Below are 10,934 nucleotides of genomic sequence, written 5' to 3' on the forward strand. Positions count from 1 at the left end.
TCTGCGTAGAGGTGGATCAGGGACTCACCAGCAGCAAGAGCGACCTCATTGATGTATACAGAGAAGAGAGTCGGTCCAAGAATTGAACCCTGTGGCACCCCCATAGAGACTGCCAGAGGTCCGGACAGCAGACCCTCCGATTTGACACACTGAACTCTATCAGAGAAGTAGTTGGTGAACCAGGCGAGGCAATCATTTGAGAAACCAAGGCTGTCGAGTCTGCCGATGAGGATATGGTGATTGACAGAGTCGAAAGCCTTGGCCAGATCAATGAATACGGCTGCACAGTAATGTTTCTTATCGATGGCGGTTAAGATATCGTTTAGGACCTTGAGCGTGGCTGAGGTGCACCCATGACCAGCTCTGAAACCGGATTGCATAGCAGAGAAGGTATGGTGAGATTTCGAAATGGTCGGTAATCTGTTTGTTGACTTGGCTTTCGAAGACCTTAGAAAGGCACGGTAGGATAGATATAGGTCTGTAGCAGTTTGGGTCAAGAGTGTCCCCCCCTTTGAAGAGGGGGATGACCGCAGCTGCTTTCCAATCTTTGGGAATCTCAGACGACACGAAAGAGAGGTTGAACAGGCTAGTAATAGGGGTGGCAACAATTTCGGCAGATAATTTTAGAAAGAAAGGGTCCAGATTGTCTAGCCCGGCTGATTTGTAGGGGTCCAGATTTTGCAGCTCTTTCAGAACATCAGCTGAATGGATTTGGGAGAAGGAGAAATGGGGAAGGCTTGGGCGAGTTGCTGTTGGGGGTGCAGTGCTGTTGTCCGGGGTAGGAGTAGCCAGGTGGAAAGCATGGCCAGCCGTAGAAAAATGCTTATTGAAATTCTCAATTATGGAGGATTTATCAGTGGTGACAGTGTTTCCTATCTTCAGTGCAGTGGGCAGCTGGGAGGAGGTGTTCTTATTCTCCATGGACTTTACAGTGTCCCAGAACTTTTTTGAGTTAGTGTTGCAGGAAGCAAATTTCTGCTTGAAAAAGCTAGCCTTGGCTTTTCTAACTGCCTGTGTATAATGATTTCTAGCTTCCCTGAACAGCTGCATATCACGGGGGCTGTTCGATGCTAATGCAGAACGCCATAGGATGTTTTTGTGTTGGTTAAGGGCAGTCAGGTCTGGGGAGAACCAAGGGCTATATCTGTTCCTGGTTCTAAATTTCTTAAATGGGGCATGTTTATTTAAGATGGTTAGGAAGGCATTTTTAAAAAATATCCAGGCATCCTCTACTGACGGGATGAGATCAATATCCTTCCAGGATACCCCGGCCAGGTCGATTAGAAAGGCCTGCTCGCAGAAGTGTTTCAGGGAGCGTTTTACAGTGATGAGTGGAGGTCGTTTGACCGCTGACCCATTACGGATGCAGGCAATGAGGCAGTGATCGCTGAGATCTTGGTTGAAGACAGCAGAGGTGTATTTAGAGGGGAAGTTGGTTAGGATGATATCTATGAGGGTGCCCGTGTTTAAGGTTTTGGGGAGGTACCTGGTAGGTTCATTGATTATTTGTGTGAGATTGAGGGCATCAAGTTTAGATTGTAGGATGGCTGGGGTGTTAAGCATGTTCCAGTTTAGGTCGCCTAGCAGCACGAACTCTGAAGATAGATGGGGGGCAATCAGTTCACATATGGTGTCCAGAGCACAGCTGGGGGCAGAGGGTGGTCTATAGCAGGCGGCAACGGTGAGAGACTTGTTTTTAGAGAGGTGGATTTTTAAAAGTAGAAGTTCAAATTGTTTGGGTACAGACCTGGATAGTAGGACAGAACTCTGCAGGCTATCTTTGCAGTAGATTGCAACACCGCCCCCTTTGGCAGTTCTATCTTGTCTGAAAATGTTGTAGTTTGGAATTAAAATGTCTGAGTTTTTGGTGGTCTTCCTAAGCCAGGATTCAGACACAGCTAGAACATCCGGGTTGGCAGAGTGTGCTAAAGCAGTGAATAGAACAAACTTAGGGAGGAGGCTTCTAATGTTAACATGCATGAAACCAAGGCTATTACGGTTACAGAAGTCGTCAAAAGAGAGCGCCTGGGGAATAGGAGTGGAGCTAGGCACTGCAGGGCCTGGATTCACCTCTACATCGCCAGAGGAACATAGGAGGAGTAGAATAAGGGTACGGCTAAAAGCTATGAGAATTGGTCGTCTAGAACGTCTGGAACATAGAGTAAAAGGAGGTTTCTGGGGGCGATAAAATAGCATCAAGGTATAATGTACAGACAAATGTATGGTAGGATGTGAATACAGTGGAGGTAAACCTAGGTATTGAGTGATGAAGAGAGAGATATTGTCTCTAGAAACATCGTTGAAACCAGGAGATGTCATTGCATGTGTGGGTGGTGGAACTAATAGGTTGGATAAGGTATAGTGAGCAGGACTAGAGGCTCTACAGTGAAATAAGCCAATAAACACTAACCAGAACAGAAATGGACAAGACATATTGACATTAAGGAGAGGCATGCTTAGTCGAGTGATCAAAAGGGTCCGGTGAGTGGAGAGGTTGGTTGGTGATTTAGACAGCTAGCCAGGGCATCGGTAGCAAGCTAGCATAGGATGGAGGTCTGTTGTTAGCCACCTCCTGCGCTCCGTCAGTAGATTAGTGGGGTTCCGTGTGGTAGAGGGGATCAATCCAAATCACACAACAACAACAAAAATAAAAACAATAGATATAGTTATAGAGGCCCAAGAAGAAAACATCATAATAATAATAAAAAATAATAAAAAATAAAATAAAATAAAAAATTAAAAAATTGTCCGATTGTCTATTCAGATAGCAGCCGGTAAGACAGCTAACGGTTAGCAGGCCGCAGAAGGGCGTTCAGGTAACGTCGCGACGGAGGAGCCAGCCGAATAACTCCTTCGGGTAGATAACGTCGGCAGTCCAGTTGTGAAGGCCCGGTGGGGCTCCGCGAAGGCAGCAAAACGGGTCCGGATAGGCGACCGCAGCCCAGGTGCGATTGATGGAACTCAGGAGTGATTGACGGAGCCCGCTAGCTCCGGAACAATTGATGTTTGCTCCGGAATCGACGAAGGCCGACAGTCACACGGATAGCAGCTAGCTAGCTGTGAGATCCGGGCATGAATGTCCAGAGAGCAGTCGAAATCCAGGGACATGGAGAGAAAAATTGGTCCGGTATGCTCCGCTCCGAGCCGCGCTGCGCCGTACAGAACTGGCGATAGACTTTCGAGCCAAAGGATAGCCGATGACCACAAACCGTGGTTAGCTGAACACCAACGACTTGCCAGTAAAGGAGCCAACTAGCTTCTGAACTAGCTTCTGGATTAGCTTCTGGCTAGTTTCAGGCTAGCTTCTTGGAGTTTCTGGCTAGCTTCTTGGAGGATTACAGATCTGAGGTAAATAATACTTTTTTATAAATATACATTGGTGAGGCGGGTTGCAGGAGAGTGTTTTGAAGATGAGTTGATGGAAAATAAAAATAAAATGTATGTGAAAAAGTTGTAAATATATATATATATACAGGACACGACAAGACGAGGACAAAAGACGTCTGAACTGCTATGCCACCTCGGAGCATTTAGCATATAACAGGTGTGTGTTTGTAACTCAGGTGAGTGAATATAACAGGTGTGTGTTTGTAACTCAGGTGAGTGAATATAACAGGTGTGTGTTTGTAACTCAGGTGATTGAATATAACAGGTGTGTGTTTGTAACTCAGGTGAGTGAATATAACAGGTGTGTGTTTGTAACTCAGGTGATTGAATATAACAGGTGTGTGTTTGTAACTCAGGTGAGTGAATATAACAGGTGTGTGTTTGTAACTCAGGTGATTGAATATAACAGGTGTGTGTCTGTTGTTCCCACAACATTAGGGCATAACGTTAACATTACTTCAACATTGTGGTTACTTTATGGTTAGGGACTCGTACGTTACTGAAAGGTTACAGTGAACTATTTGGTTAACTAATGTTCCCACAACCTTCTATTTGGAAAATTCTTTCACAGACACACTCAAAGTCAATCTAAAATGAATCATTGTCTGCTGTCAGCGTGCTGGAGAGGTTCCAACAAACTCAATGTACCAATCAGGCGCTTTCCCTGGTCAGACCCAGCAGTTGTCTTATATACGACTATACACAGACAAGTTATATTTGCAGGATTTAGCATAATGAATTAATCATTAACATTTTGTTTAATTCATGTAACAGACCAATACTGGTTCATAACATTTAACAGACCAATACTGGTTCATAACATTTAACAGACCAATACTGGTTCATAACATGACAGACCAATACTGGTTCATAACATTACAGACCAATAATGGTTCATAACATTACAGACCAATACTGGTTCATAACTTGAGACAGACCAATACTGGTTCATAACATTACAGACCAATACTGGTTCATAACATGAGACAGACCAATACTGGTTCATAACATGAGACAGACCAATACTGGCAATACTGGTTTATAACATGAGACAGACCAATACTGGTTTATAACATGACAGACCAATACTGGTTCATAACATGACAGACCAATACTGGTTCATAACATTTAACAGACCAATACTGGTTCATAACATTACAGACCAATACTGGTTTATAACATGACAGACCAATACTGGTTCATAACATGACAGACAAATACCTCACGAGGCTTCTTCTCTCTAAGCTGAGACCTTGAAACTGAGTCATCTTTCTTCTCAAAAGGATGTCTGGGCATATTGCCCAATGTTCTCGGCGTACTACCAAATTGCAGCTACTCATAGGAAGGATTCGTGATTATTATTATTGGACCATGCTGGTCATTTATGAACATTTTAACATTTAACAATCTCCACCCGGCACAGCCAGAAGAGGACTGGCCACCCCACATAGCCTGGTTCCTCTCTAGGTTTCTAATCTCCACCTGGCACCGCCAGAAGAGGACTGGCCACCCCTCATAGCCTGGTTCCTCTCTAGGTTTCTAATCTCCACCTGGCACCACCAGAAGAGGACTGGCCACCCCTCATAGCCTGGTTCCTCTCTAGGTTTCTTCCTAGGTTCTGGCCTTTCTAGGGAGTTTTTCCTAGCCACCGTGCTTCTACACCTGCATTGCTTGCTGTTTGGGGTTTTAGGCTGGGTTTCTGTACAGCACTTTGAGATATCAGCTGATGTAAGATGGGATTTATAAATACATTTGATTGATTGATTCAGTCAGTCACTTGCATGAACACAGAAATTGGTTTATAGAACAGCACATGAATAGAACATAGAAATTAGTTTTAAGAAAAGCACAAACATAACAACAAACAAAATTCCCATTACAGTTCCTTCCCTCAGCATTATGGGACACACTAACATTTCCATAATAGCATTGCTTCAACGTTAGGGTTAAGTTATAGTCGGGGGCACATAAGTTACTGAAAGTTTGTTAGGGAGGCAAAATTCTGGTAACTTTCCTGTTATGTCATTACATTGGTGTCAGAAGTAAAAACGTTGATAAAAGCTGTGGCTAATCTACCGTAGGTGAGAACAAGGGGTTGAAATGCTGAGGGAAACCCGAAAGTCAAGGTGGAGGTAGGGGACGACAGGTGAATAACTGCTTATTGTAAAGTCTACACAATGTCTCCCCCTTGTGGGAGTAAGAATACTTTGGTAACTTTATGACCAATATTTTGTTGTTTTGTTTTGTTGGAGAGGTTAATAATGGGATGGGAATCCTTTTGAGGTACACATCCTTAGGAAAAGCTTATATTGGCCATAACAAGGTTGTTGGTTGATGTTTGTCTTTATCTCTTTGTTAAATTAATGTCAGGGGTATTTGTAATTTACTCAAATGTAAGGCTATTGTCCTGTATTGCAAACAGTTTAATGCAGACTTTTACTTTTTACAAGAGACTCATGCTTGTTCTTCCGATCTATCTTTTTGGAAAAATCAATGGGGTAACGATATCTGGTTATACAATTATTGAATAATGATGGACAATTATATGATTATCCAGTATTTATTAGAACACAGAATGTTACATTCACTCCCCAGGAGTATCAAATTGTTGTTAGAGCTGTTCCTAAAGCTGCTATTCTTCTCTTAGGAGAATATAACATTACTCCAAGTGCAACTGTTGAGGATTTTGTAGCCTCAATACAACTAGAAGGAATTGACATTTTAAACTATAAATGTAATAACATGTATATAAATGTAATAACATGTATATAAGGAAACTATGTCAATATGTTACTATTCCCTCTGCTAAAATGTACTGGAATGCATCCCTAGGACAAGTGCCCTGGAATGCAGCCCTGGGACAAGTGCCCTGGAATGCAGCCCTAGGACAAGTGCCCTGGAATGCAGCCCTAGGACAAGTGCCCTGGAATGCAGCCCTGGGACAAGTGCCCTGGAATGCAGCCCTGGGACAAGTGCCCTGGAATGCAGCCCTAGGACAAGTGACCTGGAATGCAGCCCTGGGACAAGTGCCCTGGAATGCAGCCCTGGGACAAGTGCCCTGGAATGCATCCCTAGGACAAGTGAACCTGGAATGCAGCCCTAGGACAAGTGACCTGGAATGCAGCCCTGGGACAAGTGCCCTGGAATGCATCCCTAGGACAAGTGAACCTGGAATGCAGCCCTAGGACAAGTGCCCTGGAATGCAGCCCTGGGACAAGTGACCTGGAATGCAGCCCTGGGACAAGTGACCTGGAATGCAGCCCTAGGACAAGTGACCTGGAATGCAGCCCTAGGACAAGTGCCCTGGAATGCAGCCCTAGGACAAGTGCCCTGGAATGCAGCCCTGGGACAAGTGACCTGGAATGCAGCCCTGGGACAAGTGACCTGGAATGCAGCCCTAGGACAAGTGTCCTGGAATGCAGCCCGAGGACAAGTGACCTAGAATGCAGCCCTGGGACAAGTGAACCTGGAATGCAGCCCTGGGACAAGTGCCCTGGAATGCAGCCCTGGGACAAGTGAACCTGGAATGCAGCCCTGGGACAAGTGAACCTGGAATGCAGCCCTGGGACAAGTGCCCTGGAATGCATCCCTAGGACAAGTGAACCTGGAATGCAGCCCTAGGACAAGTGACCTGGAATGCAGCCCTGGGACAAGTGAACCTGGAATGCAGCCCTAGGACAAGTGCCCTGGAATGCAGCCCTGGGACAAGTGAACCTGGAATGCAGCCCTGGGACAAGTGAACCTGGAATGCAGCCCTAGGACAAGTGACCTGGAATGCAGCCCTGGGACAAGTGCCCTGGAATGCAGCCCTAGGACAAGTGCCCTGGAATGCAGCCCTAGGACAAGTGCCCTGGAATGCAGCCCTGGGACAAGTGAACCTGGAATGCAGCCCTGGGACAAGTGACCTGGAATGCAGCCCTGGGACAAGTGAACCTGGAATGCAGCCCTAGGACAAGTGACCTGGAATGCAGCCCTGGGACAAGTGCCCTGGAATGCAGCCCTAGGACAAGTGCCCTGGAATGCAGCCCTAGGACAAGTGCCCTGGAATGCAGCCCTGGGACAAGTAACCTGGAATGCAGCCCTAGGACAAGTGACCTGGAATGCAGCCCTGGGACAAGTGACCCTGGAATGCAGCCCTAGGACAAGTGACCTGGAATGCAGCCCTGGGACAAGTGACCTGGAATGCAGCCCTGGGACAAGTGACCCTGGAATGCAGCCCTAGGACAAGTGACCTGGAATGCAGCCCTGGGACAAGTGACCTGGAATGCAGCCCTGGGACAAGTGACCTGGAATGCAGCCCTGGGACAAGTGACCTGGAATGCAGCCCTGGGACAAGTAAACTGGAACAAAGTCTCGTTGTTGTCTGCTAAATATTGTACATCTAATTAGGTGAAAGTATCATACAAACTCATTCATAGAATCTACCATGTAAAGACCTTTGTTATACACAGATTCTAAATAGCTATTGATAACAAATGTGTATTTTGTGGTTGTGACCCAGAGACTCTTGACCATTTATATTAGGACTGCTCTTATGTCCGAAGATTTTGGAGTTAGAAGATATTTATTTTAAAAAGAAACAACTATTAATGTTAATTTTAAAGACTCTGATATTGTGTTTTATTTTGAAACATTATATTCACCCTATTTTAACTTTCATTGTTAATTTGTTTATCTTTCATGGAAGATTCTTTGTCCATAAAATGAAGTGGGCAGAGAACAAACTTATTTTCACATGAATTAAGATAGAAATATTAGTTTGCAGTCTGGATGCGGAGGGATGAACATCTCCTGCTCTGACTGAACCCGGGAGGGACCGGGCCGCCTGGGACTGCTTTGGGACGCGGCTACTCGTAGACAAGAATAACAACGATACGTGTTTTCACGTCTCCAATAACACAAAAAGTCGCTTTTTTAAAAAGTGTCTCTAGAAGAGTCTGAATACGCTAAAGTCGCTAAATTGGCAACACTGGACCGAAGGGGTGACGGCGACGCGGCGGGACGAGGAATCTGGGGCTCAGGATGTAAACAACAAGGCGGCGCCCGGTTCCCGGAGTATTCCGGGGAAGCAGAATGTAGTGGAGTAGTTGAAACAGAGTTAACCCACAAATGCAGGAACACCTGAAATAATAACAAACCAACGAATGAAAAATGGTGGAGGCTACCAGAACGAAGAGACATTTTTTTCTGAATAAACGTGGTGTGTGAAAAACGTAATTACATAGCTCACTCCCTACCCGGTATCTCATTCTACTGTTATACGACTCTGCATGCGTTGTTTGTTGGCAACCTTGTTATTGACAAAGTTTTTGGAACGGATTCCTGTTGGAACGTTCCACAAATTATACCCACCGGGCCCACCCACTATCCAATTCTACAGAAGCTAACTTACTTACCAACTGTATCACTAGATGTTGATGATATTCTGATTATGTACATTGACATTGTACACAACCAGAAGGGCAAAGAAGTCTTCATATTGGCTGACTTGCCTAGTTAAATAAAGGTTCAAAATAACAAATATATTCTGATCCGTCGCTCGATGAACCGTCGCTCCCTGTGACCCGGTGACGGATGTTTATCGGCAGTTGTTGTCCAATGTTATGGTGCGTTACTGCCTCCTACGGTGCGTTACTGCCTCCTACTGTACTGGAGGAACTGGGAGAAACTAAATCCTACCTTCCAGACCCGTTGCTCTTAAAAAAAGATAGCAAAATATTTTAGACTATATCTAAGACGTTCTTGTCAATATACTCTTTAAACTAATTTCCTGTATACCCTTCTCCCTCATAGTAGATCTCAGCCTCTCTCTTTCCCTCTGATACTGAACACACTGTAGCTATACATGCTCCAGAGTCTCTGTTTCCTGGCAATATTCACACTTTCCCGTTGGATGCTGTCCTATCACATTTAAGGTCTCAACCCCTTAATCTTGTAAAATTAGCCTCCTCTCTTCTGTCCCTTCCTGCCGTCTTCCCCTACACGACTTTCCTCTGTACTTGAAATATCAAATCAAATCAAATAACATTTTATTTAGCGAAATGCTTGTGCTTCTAGTTCCAACAATGCAGTAATAACCAACAAGTAATCTAGCTAACAATTCCACAACAACTACCTTATAGACACAAGTGTAAAGGGATAAAGAATATGTACATAAAGATATATGAATGAGTGATGGTACAGAGCGGCATAGGCAAGATACAGTAGATGGTATCGAGTACAGTATATACATATGAGATGAGTATGTAAACAAAGTGGCATAGTTAAAGTGGCTAGTGATTCATGTATTACATGAAGATGCAGTAGATTATATAGAGTGTCACGGTGCTGACTTTTGCCCAATGCCTGCAGCAAAAGCCTCTACCCCGTCCTCTGGCTAGGCAGAGTACTTTGGGACCTTAGTTACTTCGGTGTAACAAGGGCCTTGCCGTGCGGCCCTACCAACTCTTCTATTTATTCGTAATGGCCCTTCGCATGAGTTGGGTTTGTTCCTTCGTTCACGTTGACACTCCCTTATTTTCCGGTTTAGTATGAGGTCTTGGATAGATATACTCCTATTTAAATATTCTTAAGCGTTATGGATTCCTCCTATATTTCCTTACTTTCAAGTTATCTTTACCTATGTATATATCAATACCTAATAACAACTCCTAGTAGTTATTATGCTCGTCAGCTAGTAGTCACTCGGAAACTAGTATTGGTATATGTTTTGACTCTCTTAAAAATATATTATTGTCCACACAATGAAATATTCTTTAGTGCAATCACTTTAAACCTATAACCAGGGTCACTTTCTGTTCAGTGAGAGTGTCAAAGCCGTTTGCTCTCCAGATCGTTAATCTGGCCTAGTTGTCAAAGTTTCAAGCTTTTATTAAGTCACTCTGTTTTTTGTCTTATACACATTATTACAATTCAATGGTTCTACAGTTTCCTAATACATCAATAATGCTCAATCAATCCTTAATGCTTTAAGCTGCCAGATAATATTGCAAAACTTTAAACTTTAACACTTCTAACGATATTGACTAAATAGCAAAAATAGTTCAATTACCTTAAATGCTCAGCCCCTTGGTCTCTTCCCCGTAATCGGTATTCTCACAGCTATGACGCTAGATTCCGAATTCCACTATCTCTATACACTTCCAACTCTGTGTATGGACTCAATATATTGTAACTGGTACTTGGCCATTTTTCCTTGAATTGCTAGTCACCTCTGGTTTCTGGTGTCAAAAATGCGAACGTCTATGTGATCAAGAGGTGATTAGACCTCTGTTTTTCGAAGACTCAGTCGGGTTCACAAGATTCAACCAGCTTCTTCAGAGTATGACCCAATAAGTACTTAAGCACAATTATCCGGTTCTCAAAATATTGTTTTACTCTATCAAAAAGTGTATAGTGCAATAGTACATTTACCTATGATGATTCTCCATATGAAGTCTTTCATATGTTAGTGAGGATCATCCTGTCTTATGATCTCTGTTCTCTTTATATATCTTTTTAAAGGGGAAGTTCCCACTGGGGCTGTAGACCTACGTAATCTTAGGCCT

At 43.9% G+C, this 10,934-nt stretch overlaps 1 protein-coding gene across 2 annotated transcripts in view; it reads right to left on the bottom strand.

The window, feature by feature from the left end:
• The window catches only part of LOC109876459 (butyrophilin subfamily 1 member A1-like), a 20,236-nt gene extending 11,284 nt beyond the window's left edge, over positions 1-8,952 (bottom strand). Inside the window, exon 1 of one of the 2 annotated variants that reach the window (XM_020468874.2) lies at positions 8,784-8,952. In XM_020468874.2, the coding sequence (XP_020324463.2) occupies positions 8,784-8,865 (82 nt within the window). In that variant the 5' untranslated portion in view covers positions 8,866-8,952. The remainder of the gene's footprint in view (positions 1-8,783) is intronic. The other variant, XM_031791672.1, reaches the window with a different exon arrangement.
• Positions 8,953-10,934: the final 1,982 nt, after the last annotated feature.

The sequence above is a fragment of the Oncorhynchus kisutch genome, linkage group LG16, assembly GCF_002021735.2.
Source record: "Oncorhynchus kisutch isolate 150728-3 linkage group LG16, Okis_V2, whole genome shotgun sequence".
Lineage (NCBI taxonomy): Eukaryota > Metazoa > Chordata > Actinopteri > Salmoniformes > Salmonidae > Oncorhynchus > Oncorhynchus kisutch.